The sequence below is a fragment of the Mus caroli genome, unplaced genomic scaffold (genome assembly GCF_978045245.1).
Source record: "Mus caroli unplaced genomic scaffold, Mus_caroli_1 scaffold_3, whole genome shotgun sequence".
Classification (NCBI taxonomy): Eukaryota; Metazoa; Chordata; class Mammalia; order Rodentia; family Muridae; genus Mus; species Mus caroli.
The window spans coordinates 83,132,614-83,155,000 of record NW_028227258.1 but is presented as its reverse complement, the minus strand read 5'-3'; the positions used below and the strand labels follow the sequence as shown (position 1 = coordinate 83,155,000).

Sequence of the window (22,387 nt, the reverse complement as noted above, 5' to 3'; positions counted from 1 at the left end):
ACACTATTATTATAAATAAATAAACGTTTAAAAAAACATGATAGAGGCAGGCGGATTTCTGAGTTCTAAGCCAGCCTGGTCTACAAAGTGAGTTCCAGGACAGCCAGGGCTGTACACAGAAACCCTGTCTCGAAAATAAATAAATAAATAAATAAATAAATAAATAAATAAAACATGATAAAAACCAAAATAGGGAAATCAAGAGTTGTTTTAAAATGGCTCAAATCTCATTGCCACATCTGAGATACTTCGTTAACTGTAACATACTTAATATCAAATGCTCCAAGGATGGAGCATTGTCTTTGAGCAAACAGTGGCTAGTGCTGCTTAGGTATTGTACAGCAGGAGGCAGTTTACAGGAGCACTAAGTGCCGTGGGAGCTTCACACACATAACTCACTGACACCACACCCTAGAGACCACGGTTAGGAAACTCAAGCTGCCCATCTATGCAAGCTCTTAGCCGTGTCACACGGGGCCTTTACAGTGTCATGGGTGCAGATGGGCAATGGGTGCACAACGGGACATAGGATTCCCCTAGATCATGAGTGCTTGCTGTTGTGAACCATTATGTATGCGGAGAATGGTACTCAAACCCCCTGCAAGAGCAGTGAGTGATCTTAGCCACTAAGTCATCTCCCCAGACTCATGCCCGGGGTCAACTGAATCACGTGATCTTCTCAAGTTGTCTATCTCACATTTAAATTATCAAGACGGTGAAATTCAGATTTGCCCATAGCAGTTCCCAAAGTGTCCCAAAAGCAAAATGCTTTAATCTTATAAAATAAAATAGACACAAAGGAAAGCGTTCCACGTAAAGGTGGGCTACATTTTTTATTTTTCATTTTTAACAGTTTTGTGTCACTAGGTTGTTCAGGGTGGAAACTGAAACCTGGGTTCACACGGCCCTCCAGCCTCCTCAGCTTCCTTGGAAGACGGAACTGTAGATGTGTACCACTAAATGTGATTCATAGCCTGGCCAGTTATTAGAACCTATACATCAGGCTAAGATGTGGTGTGCTGTGTAGGAGGATCCCTGCTTTAGTGGGCAGGTGCTGGATGTTGTCAGAGCCGAGGAAGACCCAGTGGCCAGCACACATAGTACTGTACTCCCCTGACCTGATAATCCCTATAACCATGCTGCCCATCACTTTAGGAGTTCTTCTGCGAGGGAAAAAAACGCATGGCAACAGGAGCCACAATCTCCTCTGTGTCTCTTGCTTGTGGTGCTGGCTGTGTCAGATAAAGCCAAAGCAAGGTGTGAGCTCAGTGTCCCTTTACCACACTAACTTAAGTGGACACGAAGACCCATCACATGCTCCCATTTGACCCTCACCATCACACGTCTGAACATCGGAACAGTCTGCAGATGATTTGGGGAGGCACTCACGTGTGCTGGTTGCTGGTTCACACTGCAGCGACAGTGTCTGAAGAGTCTCCTCATCCATCTCCAGCTCCAGGTTGGACAGGTACTGCTTCACTTTCCGAGCCATCTGGGCATCTTCATACAGCTTTTTGGCATTGAGGAAGGAACTACGGCGTACCCGCTTTTTATGGCCGCCTGTCTGAGCAACATCCAGCACTGTGGCGTTTGCACTGCCCTGACTCAGGGACCTGGAAGATGAAAAACGAGCCTGCAACTCTCTGGAGCACTTACAGGCTGATCTACCAGAACTGCCAGACTTGGGTAAAGACTCTCTGCTTGAAAGGCCCCGTGCCCCACTCTAGTAAACTGCTCCAGGGGAGTCCAGAATAAGAGTTTAAAAGAAATTATACATAATACAAAGACATAAATATCTTTGCCATATGTTCTGCTCCTACCAGTAAATTCTACTTTTCATCTCACAGAGCATTCAAAGTCCGTTCTCTCACAGAAGCCAGAAAACATAATTGCATATAAAAGCGTGTGCAAGGATACGGAGAGACCACAGTGACAATTTACGAAACGAAACTTGCTTTACTTAATGGGGGTATTTTATATAGGTTTCATTAAACCCAGCTACACTGTTCACAACTGTGTTCTTTCTCTGTGGGTCGAACGAATGTGGTGAGTTTTTTTTTTTTAATTAATTAATTTATTTATTTATTTTATGTATATGAGTACACTGTAGCTGTACTGATGGTTGTGAGCCATCATGTGGTTGCTGGGAATTTGAATTCAGGACCTCTGCTCACTCTGGTCAGCCCCGCTCCCTCCGGCTTAAAGATTTATTTATTATCATCTGTAAGTATACTGTAGCTGTCTTCAGAAGCACAAGAAGAGGGCATCAGATCTCATTATAGATGGTTTGGCTGCTGGGATTTGAACTCAGGACCTTTGGAAGAGCAGTCAGTGCTCTTAACCTCTGAGCCATCTCTCCAGCCCGAATGTGGTGAGTTTTTAAAACAGTAAATCTGTTAATACAACGATCATGCAAATGTAAACATTTATTATGGAAACTATTTAGTACATGAATTGTTAGGAATTATTTTTGAAGGGGGCTGATTCATATAGAATGAAAACAGTAGTTAGTTGAGCTGTAGAAACTTTGGTTTTAAGGCGTGAGGGTGCCTGACCCCACTCCTGCATCTGTGCAATAGGTAGGGCTTATTGAGTCGCACAATTTCTACCTTCTAAGAGCATGCTTCCCTCCCCAGCTTCTTAAGCTTTTTCATTTCAAAACACACAAATTGTGTTACAATACAATCTTTCAGGCAGCCGAGAAATATGTCTCGTCTACATTTTCCCAGAATGATAGCAATCATTTCACAGCTCTGGTGGACCTGACTTCAGGAATGCCCCAACAGATTAAATCTGAAGTCAGTTTGCATCTGAAATTCTGATAGAGCAAGAGGGTTAAGGACAAAAAAAAAAGCAGCAAAGCTTCAGAACACAGAGCAGGTAAGAAAACAACGGCACGGCAAGATGAGCAAGAATTGAGCGTGCAAAGGCTCTGCCACTTACCCCAGACTCCGCCACTTCTTCTTCCTGTAAGGGAGCCACGGAGATTGAAGCACGGGTGTAGAAAGAGACAGAAAGATCACAAGCTCAGAAAGAAAGGACCAGACTTCTGGACAAGCAGTTCTAGAAGCCCACAGACATTAACTGCATAGTCACCTCGCACACATCCACTACATACATCTCTCTGGCTTAGAGGACTACAATTTTGTTGCTTCCCTCCACTGAGCTAACCACTGCTTACTGCACCGACAGATGAACACAGTGTATGGACATTATGACAATTCGGCTCCAGCTAGGGCTACCGATTACAAGCTTTAACTCTGCACTTCAGTGGTCTGACAATAAGAAGTAAACATTATACCCAACATTCACTAAAACTGTCTGAAGGACAAGCTGCTGGCACTACTGTCATATACACCCTGGATCCAATTCAGAGACAGCACCACAAACGGAAGCTTGAAGGCGACTGTCTCAGCACATCATAAAATGACTCCTATCTAACTATTCAGCTTTTCCTTACCGTGGGCAAGCTCACTTTAACCTTTTTACCCGACACATGCCATGGCCAAGAACTCACGTACCGAGTCCTGAACATAAGGGCAGGGTCCATGTTGACTGATGCCATCCGGCCAACGTGACGGATTTCTTTTGCAATCATCCTCAGCTTCTCAAAGTTGACCAGTCCGTCTACTTTTGAGTCATTTCCTGATATTAACAGAGGAGGGACGAGAAGTCACACAGTGTCCATTCTGAGTTACCCACCAGGACAGACAGTGCCCACCTGCGCTCACCCTCATGGAGAAACGTGAGGTCCTTCTTGATGACAGGGAACAGGGGAATGACAGGAGGCTGTAAGTTCTGCCCACTCAGGACATTGCGGTACTTTGCCATGTTTCTGGAAGGATCAAACAGGTCTTGCAGGTCCTGGAACAGCTTTTCATATTTATTGGGAAGCTTTTCCCAGGTGGTTCGTAGTCTTGCCACTGGTGCCAGGTTTAGGCCACTGAGGGGGAGCAGAGAAGAGAGATAGGATGAAATGATGCTCACTAAAACAAAGGAGGACGTACAAGGCGACACCTCTGTGTGTGAGCTTCACGTGCATGGGAACTTATACAACGCCCAAGGGTTCGTGCCAATCCTGACTAGGGATGGAGTGGCAGCTAAAACTGGGCAAGGGACAAACCACTTGCCTTTATACTTCTGTTTATGTTCTTAACATTTTTAATATTCATTCATTCATTCATTCATTCATTCATATGTTCGTTCGTTCGTTCATTCATTCCTTCATTCACCATTCCATGCATGTGAGTATGTGTGTCTTGGAGGTTATCCCAGCAAGCATATGAAGGTGAGAAGACAAATTCCAGGAGCCAGGTCTCCCTTCTAACATGTGGGTCCAGGGATTAAACTCTGGTGACCAGGCTTGGTAGCTGCTGCCTTTAGTGGCTGGCCCTTCTGTTTTGTTTGTTTTCTGCAATAACAAATGAACTATTTCTTCATCAGACTGTGTCATGTGATAAAGGTTGAATATGATGGTCAGTAATGACCAACTCTGTGCCTGGACCTAGACATAACTCCGAAGTACTTCCCAAACTAAACTTGTACCAAATAAGTCATGGCCACCACTAGGTGGTCTGCTGCTAGTCTGACCCACTACAGCTTTTTGAATCCTGGCTAAAACTATCACATCCAAGAAGTACGTTCAACTAATCACGAGATACACCAACTAAAACATGCAATGCCTTCATCCAGCACTGGTCAACAGAAAGGGCCTGACTCGTCTCCATGACAACATTCAACCATATGATATACATTGCTTCCAAAGTTGAACAAAAGTTCAACTGGTCTAAAAGTTGACCTTCATCCACCACACTAGCCTGACTTCTACCACAATTTTTGTAGGGAAAATGCTTCTACAACCATCTGGATGAGGAAAATATTAAGACGTAGTTGAATCCTGAAACACAGATTTTTGGAAAAAACAAATCTATTTCTTACTGATAAGCATACTTTGACTGTAATAGGTCCTATTTTGATAAACATGTTTGATTTTTATTAGATTTAAAGCTTTAAATCTATTTAATTTAAATATAATTATAAGATGTAAAGTTCAGAGTCTGACATGACAATTCCTTTTGCAGCAGACTCATAAACACAGTCCAGCATGTGGCTCATCACAAGTACTTGCAAAAACAAAGATTGGGTAAATATTCCATCATAAAAATTATACTAGCCATGAGTATGAAGACCGTGCACAGTAAGCTCTTTACTCACAGAGCCCTCTCCCCAGCCATCAAGAAAGTTTAAGTTATAAGAAATAGAGGAGGGTGTGGTGGCAACATGTGTAATCCCAGGAGATGAGAAACAGGATTCTGAGTTGTATGCCAGCCTGGGCTACTGCAGAGAGAGCCTGCTGCAACACTTTTATTTTAGGGTTTTACTGCTGTGAATAGACACTATGATCAAGGCAACTCTTCTAAGGACATTTAAATGGGGCTGGCTTATAGGTTCAGAGGTTCAGTCCATTATCATCAAGGTGGGAACATGGCAGTATCCAGGCAGGCATGGTGCAGGAAGAGCTGATATTTCTACAGCTTCATCTGATGGCTGCTAGCAGAATACAGGCTTCCAGGCAGCTAGGATGAGGGTTTTAAAGCCCACACCCACAGTGACACACCCACTCCAACAAAACTACACCTCCTAATAGTGCCATTCCCTGGGGCAGAGAATGTACAAACCATCACAACCCACCAGCCTCTGAAGAGAGAACTAAGATTTTGAATCAGAAATAAAGAATTGCTTGTTGAATCACTTACATCTTATGTCTTAGTGTACATGAGGCTGTACAGAACCAACAAAACACATACACACACACACACACACACACACACACAGAGAGTCAATTATGAACTAATATATATCTGTAATTACATGGTGTTCTGACACTGATATATATATTATATATGTGTGTACAAATATATAATATATATAATTATATAATGTATAATATATAATCTATCATTCATATATATATATATACATATATAAAGTCAGTTTCACCTAGGACAGACCCTCTTACCTGATGATTGCAAACATGGAGTTAAAATTCTTGCATTCCCTGCAGTGCAAGGCAATCTTGATGAAATGCTTAATGATCTTCATCCTCTTCAGCTGGTTTGTTTCCCGCAGGATTTCAGAAGCCACCCAGAATGTTTCCTGGTTAATGACTTCCTCAAATTTCTTCAGGTTGGCACAGCTGGTTTTCGATTTGAGTTTAAACAAATCATCTATGTATTCAGTAGGCTCGATGTTGCGGAAGAGCTCAAAGTTCCTCATGGAGAGCTGCGTGGCAACCTCCACGGTGCTGAGCTGCAGAAGGGAGATCTGGCTCTCTCGCAGCAGCTCCTGGGCATCTTCATCTGAGCAAAGCGTTTCTGTTTCCATGTTGTTTTTCAGATAATACCTGAAAGAAACAGAAGCTCTTCAGATGTCAACCTGAGCAGCAAGCCTGTGGGACTCCTAAAGGGAACATTGCTAGCTCCCTGGGTGGGGGAGGACTAAGAGAATGATGTAAGAGTTCTTTTCATCCATCATGGGCAGTACAGACACCACCCCAGTGTCACCAGCTCACAGCACCACTAGGTAAGCAGAACTGAGCAAGCCACGGGGAATTCCTTTGTGCCAGTTCTGTAGTGTGTTCTCCCCACAACCCACCCCCCCCCCCCGCCCCCCTCACTGAAATACTTTTAGCTTGTTTGCCAAAGGTGACAGAAGAGAGCTATTTACCAGGTTAAATAAATAAACATCAACTCAAGGTCATAGCTCAGTTTCCTAGTGAAGAGGGAATCTGCCGATTGCTGGGTCTACACTAGCTCAAATGAAGTTGACTTATTTATTTAATGCTTAGAAGACTTAATAACTGAGCTTGTGGGATGGCTCAGCAGGCAGATACTCATCAAACTAAGAGATCTGGGGCTACAAAGTTGTTATATGACCTCCACACACTTACTGCAGAATATGTGGCCATACAAACACATCACACACATACATACACACACACACATACACATACACACTCACTATTGGGAGAGGAGACACCCAAAGCAGTTTGTTTTCCTCTATTTGATCTTAAAACAGATTTTTATAGATTTGTTTTACATGTGACTGTCTTGCCTGCATGCATGTATGTGTACCACATGTATCCCTAGTGCTCTCAGGAGTCAGAAGAAGGTATAGAATCTACCCCGGAACTAGATGACTGCCATCCATTGCATGGGTGCTAGAAACAGAACCCAGGTCCCCTCCTAACTGCTACGTCATCTCTCCTACTTCAAGGTTTTAACTTTCAAATATCTAGATTTTCTAGGGAAGTGGGAGGTGTCACCCCAATTTGTCAGAATAGCAAGCAGGCATTTGCAGACAAATGGCTGGTCAATATGGATGGTACTGTAACCTTTTTAAGGAACTCACTGAAAATAGGAACCCCATATTTGCTCTTTAGCTTTTCTCTCCCCACTTTTTGGCAGGCAGATGCCTTCTCCACATGAAACTCTAGGAACACAGAGCAAGCAGAGTGAGGGTCCTACTAACTGGTCCTTTACACACTTCACAAGACATTTAGGACAGATAATAGATGGCCTGTGCCTTGATGGGTACAGACTAATGTTCTCCATTGTGCTTCCTCTGATGCCCAGGCTCTCCTGAGTGATGAGTGGGAAGAACAAAGCTGAAACCCAGTAGAGATCTGCAGGATTACAGATCTATCCGTGTATATGCAGGGGACTCCTTGCCTCTGACCCCCTAAGAAGTGTTATTAGTGTTGGGGCTGGGAAGAGACATGACAGGCAAGGGAGTTTTAATCACAAGTTGAAAACACAAGGTTAGAAAGTCATGGTTTAAACTTATACCATGTAAAACTCAAGAACAATGACATTCTAAAGAAAATTAGAAGGGGGGAAAAACAAAAAGCAAGCAAACAAAGAACCCAAGTTATTCATGTGACTGATTTCCCTGAGAGTGCTCAGTTGGCAAGGCCTTGGGTTCAAGTTTAACCATTGTAAGAACAAAGCAATGGCAACAGCACCGGGCTAGTCTCTTCGAGGATGCGGGCTTGGAGAAGGAAGAACTCCGGTGTGACAGACTGTACCTTCCACTCAGTTGTATCCTGTCGGCAAGCTTGGAAAGCTGATCTGGGAGTCGGCGTTGTTTGATAACTCCTTCTGGTGTGACTGAGACCTCACAGAGGGAATATTGCTCTGGGGTGGCAGTGACAGCAAACTCTCTGATGGCCTGGATGACTACTTCCTTTGCTGTGGTGTCCTTACTGATCATGATGTACCTGCTTTGTTGGTCAGCCTTGAAAACTCTCAGTACCTGATCTGGCAAGTCTAGGGGAAGGAGAAGCCACACAGAAGCAGAATAAATGTTACTAGATGGCAATGTGATTAGAGTAACACACCATCTCCCTCCCTGACAGAGTTGTGACATGCTACATGAAAAGCCACATTTCCCTCACTGATAACTGCATTGTTAAAAGACAAGTGCATGAGTTTTACACACGAGCACATACAAAATATAAAAAAAAACACATATCAAAATGAGCACGTATATGCATTTATGAGAGTATCAAAAAATTTCCATCTACAGGTAATCTTCATTATAAAGAAAAGCCCATTTAGCTTACCAAAAATATGCCTCCTGATTTATTTACTAGGTATAACTTAGTAATAAGTATAGAGTACGTTATTCTTCATTTTATCAAAGGTTTAACCACATCAGAATGGTTTTCAGAATACTACAAGAACTAGTCCCAGCGTTGAGTCTGAGGTTTGTTCTGAATCTTGGTGAACAATAGACCATCCACGCCCAACCGCCAAACATGCATACAATGTCACTACTGCATCTGAAAGGAAAGGTCTATGAACTGGCAGAAAGGCTGTGGCGCTCACCAGGAGTAGTGCTGAAGTCCAGAATCCGGTGGTGTGACTGCAGCAAGTCAGGGTTACTGGAGGACAGCGTTCCACTGACTGGCAGGGCAGCTGGGATGTGCTTGCTCTGCCTTAGTCCTACGATGCTATCATCTTGAGACTGACCAATCCCAATATCACTGAAAAGAACAGATTTTTAAAAATAAATTATTAGCAAGGTAAAGGCTCTAAGTCACTACAGATCGTGAAATAAGCCATTTTCACTTAGACTTGCAATTAATGTAAAAAATACTGAAAACTGTTAAGGCTCATGATGCGAAACATATTCAGTCCAGTTTATTATCTTTTAAACAGTTAGTAGGTTTCTCTACAAACTGTCTTTTTAATAAGTTATAACTATAACCATTATTTTTTTTTTTTTAGTACAAAAACACAGAAGAGGAAATGTGCTGCTATATCTGACTGAGGGAATGGAAATGAACCTAAGACAAAGTACACGGGAAAAAAATCCACTTGAGTTCACTGTGCCAAGAGCTGGGCAACAACCCAGACAGCGGCTTCATGATCTGATCCTCCTCATGATGAGGAACTGAGGAAAAAGAAAGGGGGACGGAAACCGAAACTGCCCTACTCACACTCTTGTAGGTAGCAGAACAAACTACCGTGGAGTCCAAGTGTGAGGGCACCCTGACACAGACCCCATCTCTCAGTGACAGAATGTGATCGTGCAGTGTGCATGACCACACTGCGGGCTTGGAAGGACGGGCAGTGCAAACGCAGTGACTCGCTTCTAATTCTCTGCAAGGTTTATAGTCACATGTTTAAATTCTCCATAAAAACATGTGCATTGCTGATGGCTACAGACTCCTTTCTGCTTATAGAAAATCTGCTTAGTGGCCACTTGTGGGTTTGTGCAGCATCTTGCAACATGGCTGGGGAGGGCCATGGCTCTAGAGCCTCTTGAACTAGGATTTTAAGCATGGACCACCACACTTTACTTGAGGATAACACTTATAACACAACTTGACAACATATAAAATTATTGCTTGATTGAAAGGTCAAGTGTTTCCAAAAGAAAGCATACAATAAAACAAGTATACAATAAAAAAATAACTAGATTATATACAAATGTCTAATTCCACAAATACTTTGAAACAAAACAGAAATCCACTAAATTTGGGATATAAATTGGGTATCTCAAGACAATTTTAGTGTAAATTCTCCTTCGCATATAGAAGAGCCTGGCACAAAAACAAAGTTCTGTTTAAGCATGCACACGCACAGTTGGGCATATAAAAACCTGAAATATTAATGTTCTGTGCATGATAAAAGTCTTTACATTAGTAGAGTCTTATTTTTCAATCACATAAATGTCTGCCAAAAATATGAGATTTGGCTGGGCATGGTGGCGCACTCCTTTAATCCCAGCACTCAGGAGGCAGAGGTAGGCGGATTTCTGAGTTCAAGGCCAGTCTGATCTACAGAGTGAGTTCCAGGACAGCTGGGGCTCTACAGAGAAACCCTGTCTCGAACACCCCCCCCCCCCAAAAAAAGAGAGAGATGTGATATATAAGTTAACACAATTCGTGTGGGTAAAATCAAGGCATGTCTGACCAGGTCAGTCACTGGCAGAGCTGGCTGTGAGCATTGGCCCTCTCCAGGCACACCTAGCAGAGTGTTTCTTGCCGCAACATTTTCCCATACCTTATGTAATAAACTGAAACTCACTCTGCTTCTCTATGCCTCTCCTGTACCTCGATACCCACAGACACAAGGCTATGCCTTGACTAAAATATTGCATGTTTTATGAAAAATCTAACTAAGAAATGTCCCTCTTTGGCATGTCCTCTTGTCTAGCCTCCCCAACTGGCTCACTGTTACTAAAACAAGTCTGTTGATTTTAAAGACTGTTGACTAATCTTTTCTTCCTCTAGGGTTCATTGGGCTTTCCTGATCAACCTACTTAGCATCCCAATTTGAATTCTGTTATGCTCCTGACCTGTTTCTTGCTGTATGCACATCATATGTGCACCCTGTTACACAATAGCTCATGTACATTCTCCATAAAAACATGTACATTGCTGATGGCTACAGACTCCTTTCTGCTTATAGAAAATCTGCTTAGTGGCCACTTGTGGGCCAATCTGTGAGTCTCTAGTACCTCGGCTTTGTAAAGGGTAAAAAGGAACAAGTGTATTATAACTAGGAGATTCTACGAACTGACTAGGTTATGGTTTTGTTAAACACAGTAACAAAAGTGGGCACCTGGATCAGTGGTGAACCACTTAGCACGGTCAAGGCCCTAGGCTCTCCCTCAGAACTACATACCCTTGCTGAGGTCTAACAAAGCTGACGCGGCAGTCAGAACTAAATCAAGGCAATTATAATAGAGCAGATCCTCCAGTTTCCTGATCAACCCGCTTGTGTCTGTCATCCACAGTCCTGTGGTTACAGGCGTAGGAGAGACCATACCTAGCTTACGATACTGCTGGATCTCAACCCAACCAAGTCTTCGTAGTTCGGGGGCAAGCACTTTAAGCACTGGACCCTCTCTTCAGCCTTTGAATGCCTCTATTTATTGCTTCACTTTAGAGCCATTAAATTATCAGAGAAATAAATAAGCTTTATCTTTTCAATTTAGTTTGGGAAATAGATTATTAAAATTTTGATTGCTGGCAACTGAGCTTTATAAAGAGCATTAAACCCAAAATCTACAGGGAAGAACAAACAAGCAAAGCCCAGCAAGTTCAGGGATAGCTGAAGCTTGAGTCGCCTGTGCTTCTGACAGGCATACGCATCCAAGAATAAATACAAGAATGCTTTTGACATGCTAACGCTAGTGGACCTGAGGAGAAGGGAAAGAGGCCTGAGGCTGGTTACCGATGTCTTCTCACAGTTAAGTTACTGAAGTAGCGGGGAATAGTTGTGATAAACAGGGGCGCCTGGAAGAAGCAATGGCTGGTGAGCAAAGAGGAGATGTTATGGCGGGACACTAAGAACCACAGAAGCAGCTAAGTCATGGGGCATTCGGGATGTCAACACACCTCTGTAGGAAGCTCAAATGTAGAGAGGTTCAACTGCCTCGAGTGAAAGCAGAGCCAAGCAGACTCAACTGTCTACGCATGCTCCTAAGACACTCTGCTGAAGAGACATTTCCTAGACTCCTGGGGAAGCATTCACTACACCAAGCCGCTTCTGTACATCCTTCTATGGAACGCACTAAAACAAGGTGCTGAAAACAACTTCACATACTTGTATGGTTTCTGAGGTAAGATGCTGATCCGGGTCTTGTCGAGTATTTTCTTCAGCTTGTTTCTTCCTCCCACGGTATTAGCTTTGCTTTTCTTGTTGACCTTCTCGAGGCCTATCACCTGTTCTACATCTACAGCAAGATCCGGTATGGAGTAGCGGCTGGCCTTCTTGATGTCCCCGATTTTAGGGAGGTGAGGGGCACCGTTTCTTTTCTCTTCAGACAATCTCGTCAGAAGTTCTTTAAATACTAAAACAGGAATGCCGCAAACTATCAGCCACAAGCAGAAACAATGGCAGCCTACCAGTGGAGCTTGCAAATACTTAAGAAGTACAGATGAGTTATAAATACTAAAACCTATAGCAAACCTAGTCTTTATCCAGATGAGCCTAAGAAAAGACAGACACCCTGCCACCTTCAAGATGACTGTACTCATCAACAGAAGGCAGGCTGGACTGCTCAATAAATTTATACCATGCTCTTCAAAATGATGCTTTTTATCTGAATGTAATTGCATACAGACATAAAGAATTCTGTATTATGCATTTTAGCATAGCCCTAGAAAATACTAGAATCCTTACAAGTTCTACTATTCACAGAAATTACTTTGTCCAGGATTAAGATCTAAATATAAAAAACAAAAACAGAGCACAACTCTGAGAGTCAGAGTTTGCAGAATACTTACCAAATAAGTTGGTTTTCACAGTGATGGACAGGTGTGTGTTATTTCTGAGAATTTCCATTGCCTTTGAAAGTTGGATATTTTCAAAATTTTGACCATTCACTTCTAATATCTAAAAATGAAGTTATTAAATTAAAGTCAACATCCTCACTGACTGAAGCAAAGGGGCTCTGAAATTCCCATGTACCCAGAGCTGAGTCTTCCCTCTCACCTGATCCCCGCGCTTCAAGCCTGCTTCGGTGGCTTTGCTACACGAGTCAACGCTGTCCACGAAGATGCCAAAGCCCTTTTCAGAGCCTCCCAGTAAGATGAAGGGCAGAGGGGCTTCCCGGGAAGGCTTTGTTAACGTCATCAGTCTTCGTTTGGCTTTAGCTGCACATGCAATGTTTAACAGCCTTAGATGTCCACCCATTTTCTACGAGAATTCAAGAAGAGTCGCATTAAGTCCAGGATATGCAGAGGAAGAGAAACTTGACACACTACTCATAAAGGCTCACAAATATTACCTCTCTTTCCAGATTATTTTCAAATTCTTCCAGAAATCGAGTCATTGCAGGATCTCCTTCAAAGTCATTGAAGTGATTATTCACCCACAGTAATACTACCCGCGTCACCTATGAAAGCAATTAAGGTCAGTACATTTTTGATGTTGTTGTTGTTAGTGCTAAAGATTTGTGATTTAAACCACTTTAAAAATAGACCTTTTTAAACATTTTAATAATATTGAGCATGAAAATGAATAAAAATAAGCCCTTAAACATGGATTTTATACTTGTAAAAATGACCGTAGGAACTGCTGAGATGCTCAGTTGATAAAGAGACTTGCTATTCAAGCATGAGGACCCATGTTCACCACAGCGTCCACTTAAAAAGGCAGGTATGCCTGTAGTGTGCCTGTAGCTGCAGCACTAGGGGTGGAAGGTGGGACTGGGTGGAGACAGGAGGACCCTAGGGACTCACTGGCTAGATAATCTAGTCCACAACAGTGAACTCTAGATTTGGTGAGAGACTCTGTCTCGGAAAATAAGGTAGAGAGTAAGAGTGGAAGATAACCAATGTTGACCTCTGGCCTCCCAATGCATATGCATGTGCACACGACAAAAAAAGTGACCTTCTCAAAACATATATTTTACGTACTGACTGATATTGCTTTGCCCTGGATCTTTAAATCTGTGGAGATATTTAACCTACATTGTTTTATTTTGAAACATATTTAACAGAAGTCTAAATAACAGCAAACTTGTAATAAAAACAAAAAATGTTAGTACAAAATCAGACAGAAACTACAAACTCTAAGGGCAGACTAGATTAGGAAAACAATAGTAATAATCCGGAAAGATCCGAGAGGGAAAGGCTGGGAAAGGGAGGAGCCAACACTCTGACCGAAGCTGACAGGCTCGATGGTCAGATCAGAAGAAGGTCCCAGGCCTTCAGCAGCACAGGAGGACAAGCTGTTCCATTGCCACCAAACCTCTAATGTCCACCAGGCACACACTGCCCACCAAACCAGGATGCAGAGTCTGTGCCATGCAGACATCTACTTAGGTCTTACCGCATTCCCAAGAGAACCACATATTGGCCTCGAATTTAAAGTAAAAAGGTATTTTTGAGACTGAGACCATAGAAATCTATAAGAATATCTGCATCAGTTATTTTTGTCGTTTTGCTTAAGAAGAAAGTTCTCATATTTCGTTACATTAATCTGAAGATAACTGATGTCCCAAATTTTATTTTCTAGTAGTTCACATTTAGGGGGCTAGAATAGAATGCATTTCCAACCTTATCCCTGAGGCTCGGGTCATTGAACCACTCCAATAACTTCTTGCCCACTTCCATTGGGCTGGAAAGGAAAGTCCGGTATGTCAACAGGAAGTCTTCTATGAATGTTGGATCCACTACAGAATGCTCTTCCACCAAATGCATGGTCAGCCTCTCTGAGGTGCCCTGCGGCAATAAAAGGTCTAGTCACCACTATGAGTGGATCAGTGATACGCTCCCCCGCCCCCATCCCATGTCAAACCTTTCACATAAAACAGGCTAGGTAGCAAGTCAGATAAGACCTAGTCAGTGGCCATTTATCCACCAGTAACCAGGACTAGATATCATGCTCGATGGCAGAGGAAACAGGGAGGGGAATGAATGAGAATGGAATTTAATGACAACTATGTATGCACACGCCACAATGAAACCCACTACTCTGCATGGCAACCTAAAAGATTTAGAAAGGGGGAATGGGGGGGGGGGTGGGTCAGGAGAAACTGACCGGCACAGCTTTCTCCTGCCCGCTTTGGAAGGGACAAATCTTACCTTGATGACGATGTGGCCCTTCCTGGTTCCAGTCCGATCAAGTTCTCGGTGCTCCTTCACCATTACAATCTCTCCTTCCTCCTCAACTTTTTGCATGTTCTTTTCTACTTGGTTCAAAATACGGCAGTAATCTTGCTGGGCAATGCAGACAAACTGGAATAAAATGGGTCACATATTAGTGCTTGCAAAAGACCTACCTGCCTAATAATTCAGTTTTAATTAATTCTGCCATTTCCCCCTGTCGTTCTCCTACTTTCTAAATCAATGCAGGAATGAACCCTCAGACTTTCCTACTTTTAATGCATTTCCTCCTTGGTTCGTCCTCTCTCTCTCTCTCTCTCTCTCATTTAATTTATATTTTAGATTCAAAAATCTAACAATCTAAAATCTCAAAAGCCCTCTTTCATTTTTTCGTTAGAAGACAGTGGTAGAGAGAAAGATAATCCTAGGGCAAACATAATAAAACAATTACTACTTGACTTTAGACATTTTGAAAATGTTAAATATAAAAATCAGTGGTTTTAGAGATGAAGAGATTCTAACATCTGCATGCTGGAGTAAATATGCATCTGTGCTAATCACATACACGGACAACAATATTAGAAACTCTCCTGCTTTAAAGAATGTCACAGATGCAGATGGGACCTCATGAAACTGCAAAGCTTCTGTAAGACAAAAGACAGCTTCAATAAGACAAAAAGGCCACCAACAGATTGGGAAAGGATTTTAACCAATCCTAAATCTGATAGGGGACTAATATCCAATATATACAAAGAACTCAAGAAGCTGGACTCCAGAAATTCAAATAACCCCATTAAAAATTGGGGCACAGAGCTAAACAAAGAATTCTCAACTGAGGAATACCGAAGGGCTGAGAAGCACCTGAAAACATGTTCAACATCCTTAATCATCAGGGAAATGCAAATCAAAACAACCCTGAGATTCCACCTCACACCAGTCAGAATGGCTAAGATCAAAAATTCAGGTGAAAGCAGATGCTGGTGAGGATGTGGAGAAAAAAGAACACTCCTCCATTGTTGGTGGGATTGCAAGCTGGTACAACCACTCTGGAAATCAGTCTGGCGGTTCCTCAGAAAATTGGACATAGTACTACTGGAGGATCCAGCACTACCTCTCCTAGGCATATTCCCAAAAGATGTTCCAACTGGTAATAAAAACACATGCTCCACTATGTTCATAGCAGCCTTATTTATAATAGCCAGAAGCTGGAAAGAACCCAGATGTCCCTCAACAGAGGAATGGATACAGGAAATGTGGTACATTTACACAATGGAGTACTACTCAGCTATTAAAAACAATGAATTTATGAAATTCTTAGGCAAATGGATGTATCTGGAGGATATCATCCTGAGTGAGGTAACCCAATCACAAAAGAAGTCATTAGATATGTACTCACTGATAAGCGGATATTAACCCAGAAACTTAGAATACCCAAGATACAATTTGCAAAACTCATGAAACTCAAGAAGAAGGAAGACCGAAGTGTGGATACTTCATCCCTCCTTAGAATGGGGAACAAAATATTCACGGAAAGAGTTAAAGAGACAAAGTTTGGAGCCAAGACAGAAGGAAGGACCATCCAGAGACTGCCCCACCCAGGGATCCATACCATAATTAGCCACCAAATGCAGACACTATTGCATATGCCAGCAAGATTTTGCTGACAGGACCCTGATATAGCTGTCTCTTGTGAGGCTATGCCAGAGCCTGGCAAATATAGAAGTAGATGCTCACAGTCATTATTGGATGAAACACAGGGCCCCCAATGGAAGAGCTAGAGAAAATATCCAAGGAGCTGAAGGGCTCTGTAACCCTATAGGAGGAACAACAATATGAACTAACCAGTAACCCCCGAGCTCGTGTCTCTAGCTGCATATGTAGCAGAATATGGCCTAGTCAGCCATCAATGGGAGGAGAGGCCCTTGGTCTTGTGAAGACTATACACCCCAGTACAGAGGAATACCAGGGCCAGGAATCGGGTGTGGATGGGCTGGGGAGCAGGGTAGGGGGAAAGGTAGGGGACTTTTGGGATAGCATTTAAATTGTAAATGAAGAAAATATATAATAAAAAGAATTGTAAAAAAAAAAAAGAGCCAATATTTTCCTCCCCATCCCTACACCTTCATCCCCCCTCTACCAAACTGAATAGAATATTATGAGCAAAGAACCAGTGTCAAGACATAAAGGGCCAGAGTATTTAATGTCCCTTTGATTTGTGAAAAGTCCCTGAAAGTAAATTAATTTTGAAAGCAAAAGCAAAAAAAAAAAAAAAAAAAAAAAAGTCACAGATGAAGTCAGGTATTTATTATATTTCAGATTGTTACTGATTTGTATTAATTTGTATTGCTCCTAGTAGAAAAAGTTAACAGCAGGATCTTATCAAATAGTTAGTACTCCATGGTCATACTCCACGGCTTGTGCACACGGAGAGGCCAGGTTTGTGTGTGTGTGTGTGTGTGTGTTAGGGAGTAGTCTTACCGGTCTTTTGCTTGCATATTACGGTTTTTGTTTTTAGGGGGTTTTGATTTGTTTCTAAAGAGAGACAAAGAGTTGGGAGGTAGGGAGGTTGTGAGGATCTGGGAAAAGTTGGGAGAGGGGAAAAATTATTTTCAATAAAAAAATAATTTAATGAAAGCTCAGAATAGAAGCAACAAATCTGAACATAATAAAAACCGTATTTGACAAACCTACAGCCAATATTATATTTGATGTCAGAAAGTCAAACATTTCCAATAAAATCACAAACAAGGCAATGCTGCCCATCTTCTCTGATTTTATGCAATACAGTATTGGAAGTCTTGGCTAAAGCAATAAGACAAGAAAAGCAAATCACCGAGATACAAACAGCAAAGAAAGAAGTCTCTATTCGCAATAATACAATTCTATTTATTAAAGGCCCCGAAGAGTCCACCAGAAAACCATTAAAACAAGTAAACACTCAGTAAAGCAGTAGGATGCAAAATTAGTACACGGAAATGATTAAGCCTTCCTTAACCAGCAACAAACTAACTGGAAAAGGAATGAGAGAAATGATTCCATTCACAGGGCCTAAAAAACAACAAAGCAAAACAAACACACAAATAAAAATACCAACAAATAACAGGGGTAGGGGGTGGAGGGGCACATGAAAAACCTAAACAAGGATGTAAAGATCTCTCTACTGTAAGCTTTAAATCAACAAAGAAATGATCTGAAAGCACTAAGATGGAAAGATGGTTTTGGACTGGAAGAATCAGGATTGTGACAATGGCTAGCCAGTAGATTCAGTGCAACTCCAATCAAGATTAAAGTGAAGTTTTCACAGCAATACAAAACAGTCTTAAAATTCCTATGGAAGACAAGAGGCAATGAGGCAATGAGGCCACAGCCGTCTGAGCAGTGCTGGGGGTTCACGTGGTTTCAAGGTGTTCATTACTGAGGGTCAGATCAGCAATGCCATACATCTCATACCTGGCAGTCATCCACCTTGGTCCTCATGACTCCTTTCATGTATTCTTTGTCCATGGTGGGTGAAACACCAAAGCTGTTTCCCATGCACAGAATTTCTGCTTTCCCATCTGGATATGTCACCTCCACGGAACCGTTGAGAATCACTGACCAGGAATCCAGCTGAGGAAAAAAAAAACAAAACCGAAGGTAACACTGTGATCACCTGGCTTCAATGCTAGACGTGTCCTAAACTAGAATCTGGGATCTCCTATCTTGAAGATGGAACAAATTACCTGAAGAATCTTAACTGTTTATCAAACAAGTGCTCTCTCGCGCTCTCTCTCTCTCTCTCTCTCTCTCTCTCTCACACACACACACACACACACACACACACACACACACACACAATTTTTAGACACAGCACAGAGTAAAATCATTTAAAAACATTCAATATTCTCTAAAATGACACATGAGAAAATTTATCTATATATCAAAGGGAATGTAAAGAAGATAAAATGTTCATCATGGCTTCCATACAAACATCATTTTGTTTCTATGAGAGGCAGTGAATTTATGATGTACGGTCAGAAACTAAAAAGCTAATACATCACAGAGTCTCAGGATGGCTGTGTACCTCAGGGTGAAGTGCCTGCCTACCGTGTGAACGGCTCCAAGTTTGAGCCTCGAGATCAAGCAAAATCAAAATCTCCAGCGGCACTGCATGCCATGGTGGCACATGAAAAATAGAAGAATGGATCTTGGATGAGTAAGGGAATGTTTGAGTGGACACCAGTTTCCATCTACTCAAACTCGTCCCTGCTAAGTTCGTAAGAGTTAAAGACAGGAACAAGGTTTTGTCTGGGTGTCACTGATCCTCGAGCTTTCTAGGTGGTAGAAACCCCTGCTGACCTCTTCTCCGTCGTTTAACACAATGGTTCCAGCTCTTTCCACCACTGCAAACACCATCACGGCACAGAGCTCCCGTCTTACTGACATCGTCATATTGGCAAAGGCTGGCAGCTGGTGCATAAATTCCAGTAGTTGTTCTGAAAGGTAAAACCGTAATTTGTACTGAAAACACATCTTCAGAAAGAAATACTGAGCTGAGCTCCAGACCTCTGTGTGCCTTCCCTGCAAGAGGAGAGCTTGCCTGCAGAGAGTGCTCTGACCACTGAGACTCAGGAGAGAGCTGGACTCCCAGGACTGCTGACAGAGGCTAACAGAATCACAGGAGGAACAAACAAGCTCCACCCAGAGACAACTATAACAACTAACTCCAGAGATTACCAGATGGCGAAAGGCAAACGTAAGAATCTTACTAACAGAAACCAAGACCACTCAGCATCATCAGAACCCAGCACTCCCACCTCAGTCAGTCCTGGATACCCCAACATACCTGAAAAGCAAGATTTGTATATAAAATCATATCTCATGATGTGGATAGAGGATTTTTAAGAAGGACATTAACAACTCAAAGAAATACAGGAGAACACAGCTAAACAGGTAGAAGTCCTTAAAGAGGAAGCACAAAAATCCCCCCAGAGCTGTGTCTCTAGCTGCACATGTGGCAGAGGATGGCCTAATGGGCCATCAATGGGAGAGGGGTCTTACAAAGATCATATTCCCCAGTACAGGGGAATGCCAGGACCAGAAAGCGGGAGTGGGTGGGTTGGGGAGGGAGGGGAGGGTATAGGGGACTTTTGGGATAGCATTTGAAATGTGAATGAAGAAAATATCTAATAAAAAAGAAAAAGAAGAAGAAGAAAAAAAGAAGAAAGAAATATTCCAGGAAGACAGACTGAAGGGCTTCTCTATCTTGGGTAGGTAATGCCAAGACTGACTAGCTCTGTATCTCAAACCCTAGGCTTCAATACATGGGTGGCTCTGGTAATCAGTGGTAGGTGGTACCCACTGATTCTGTCTGATATGACAATCTTCTCAAGGTTTACTGCAAAGTTCAATAACTATAAGAAAAATAGGAGACAATAAAATTTTTCAGAAACATCCCGGGTTTAAATATATGCTTAGACAATAGTGGAAATCAAGTATTACTCCATGTATGACTAGAAATGAAAGACTATAAAATGTTTTACTAATAAATATTATTTTAAATGGATTATGCCTTTCTTGTTAAGGCCTTGCATGCACTGGGCAAGTACTCCACTACTAGGCAGTATCACCAGTGCTTCGAGAATGACTTTAAACTATCCATGTTCATTTGTTTCTTGATAAGATTTCTACTCAAATAATGTTTGTGAACAGACACTAGCATTAAAAAATAGAACTGGATAGGAAATGTCTACATCATATGTAAGAACAAAGGTTAAAGAGAGATAAAGGGTCTAATACTAAATGTAAACCATTCCCAGATTCAGTTGAAATACCATATTCAGGGACTGGAGAGGGCGTTAGGAGTTAAAAAGCATGCACTGCTCTTGCAAAGGGCCTGAGCTCAATTCTCAGCACCCACATCACAAAAGCCACAACCACTAAATACCTCCTATCTAAAAGGCATGGTTTGTGGAGCAAAACCAACTATGATAAATTCATTTTCTTCAAAATAACTGAGACAAGGACACACATCCAGTGATTGTTGGGAATCCAAGGAGGAGTTGTTTTCTTTTGCAGTTCTTAAAAAATATCAGCAATTTCATCAACTTTAACTTAAATGCTCATTTGTGCATGCGAGCACCCACATCAGCTCTGTCACTTCGCTGCTGAGTAATGTTATCAAATAAAGGTTAGCCATCGCAGAGATGCTCCCATTAGAAGCCAGCCAGCCAGCGTTGCGTTTATTTGTAGGACTATGAAGGGCGCTTGCTTTCCAGGAATCTCAGAAAGATTTTCCAGATACTAAGTCAGTCCTACGTTTCTAGGAACAATAGACATACTATACATACTTTAATTTTAAATTCTTACAACCATTCTAAAATTAACACATTAAAAAGAGAAGGTGTACCAGTCAGTTTACAAAAAGGAGGCCTTCAGATCAATGCATTTATAAAGCAGTATTTAAGCTTTTAAAATGCCCATGGAAAGCACTCTAAAATAAGATGGTATGTTGAACATATAGACTTTTACTAAAAATGATAGTAGATAGATTTGTTTGTAATGTTGGCCTAGAACAAGAATAGTAGCAATTGGAAACAGATGATATGTCTGACCCGAGGAAGCCAAACTGCATGACCACCATTCCCCTGGCGCAACCTTCTGCCTCCTTCTGTGGAGGTTGCCTCTAAATAGAACCACTTCCTTTCAGCAACGGGTGGGACCTCGGAGACCCAGCAGATAAACACATTTCATGTTTCACGTGTTAGGAAACCTAAACTCATAGATTCACCAGGATCCTTCTCACTGAATTCTCCTTCAAACATGTACTGGCTTCAAGAGTTAGTGAAAGGGCATAACACACAAGTCGCCTGTGATTGGCAGAGGTACTTACAGACCCTAGAACTGGGTGGGAAATGACCCTGGTGATCACCTAGAATCTTACACAAAAAAAGGTCAGAGTTGGATGTGTATTCAAACGCAAAGCTACTATTAAGGAAACAAGTCTTGCTCCTATTAGAAGGGAGACATAACTCCCCTAATGGTTTTAATTTTGAGGGGCACTTCAGGCCTCAACCAGCACAAACCGGTTTCTCTGGCTGGAGGCAGGAACACCCCTGTGTGGAGTAACACGTCTTGCTGGCTTGCTCCCATGGCTTGCTCAGTCCACTTTCCTATACAGTAGTTCAGGAACACCTGCAAAGGGTTACCACCACACACAATATCTCATGAAGCTCCATGACTTTCTAGTCCAGTGGTCCAAACTCTTTCCACAGCTCTCCC

The 22,387-nt window shown here is 42.1% G+C and overlaps 1 protein-coding gene across 7 annotated transcripts in view; it reads right to left on the bottom strand.

The window, feature by feature from the left end:
• Positions 1 to 22,387, bottom strand: part of Rapgef2 (Rap guanine nucleotide exchange factor 2) — a 227,014-nt gene that overhangs the window by 17,978 nt on the left and 186,649 nt on the right. For 6 of the 7 annotated variants that reach the window (XM_021157687.3, XM_029474996.2, XM_029474999.2 and 3 more), the window contains 15 exons: positions 19,466 to 19,602; positions 18,578 to 18,736; positions 15,107 to 15,259; positions 14,579 to 14,743; positions 13,306 to 13,413; positions 13,011 to 13,214; positions 12,803 to 12,911; positions 12,120 to 12,366; positions 8,889 to 9,046; positions 8,087 to 8,327; positions 6,020 to 6,403; positions 3,732 to 3,943; positions 3,522 to 3,645; positions 2,944 to 2,967; positions 1,390 to 1,613 (listed from right to left, as the gene is read on the bottom strand). In XM_021157687.3, the coding sequence (XP_021013346.2) occupies positions 1,390 to 1,613; positions 2,944 to 2,967; positions 3,522 to 3,645; positions 3,732 to 3,943; positions 6,020 to 6,403; positions 8,087 to 8,327; positions 8,889 to 9,046; positions 12,120 to 12,366; positions 12,803 to 12,911; positions 13,011 to 13,214; positions 13,306 to 13,413; positions 14,579 to 14,743; positions 15,107 to 15,259; positions 18,578 to 18,736; positions 19,466 to 19,602 (2,649 nt within the window). The remainder of the gene's footprint in view (positions 1 to 1,389; positions 1,614 to 2,943; positions 2,968 to 3,521; positions 3,646 to 3,731; positions 3,944 to 6,019; positions 6,404 to 8,086; positions 8,328 to 8,888; positions 9,047 to 12,119; positions 12,367 to 12,802; positions 12,912 to 13,010; positions 13,215 to 13,305; positions 13,414 to 14,578; positions 14,744 to 15,106; positions 15,260 to 18,577; positions 18,737 to 19,465; positions 19,603 to 22,387) is intronic. The other variant, XM_029474997.2, reaches the window with a different exon arrangement.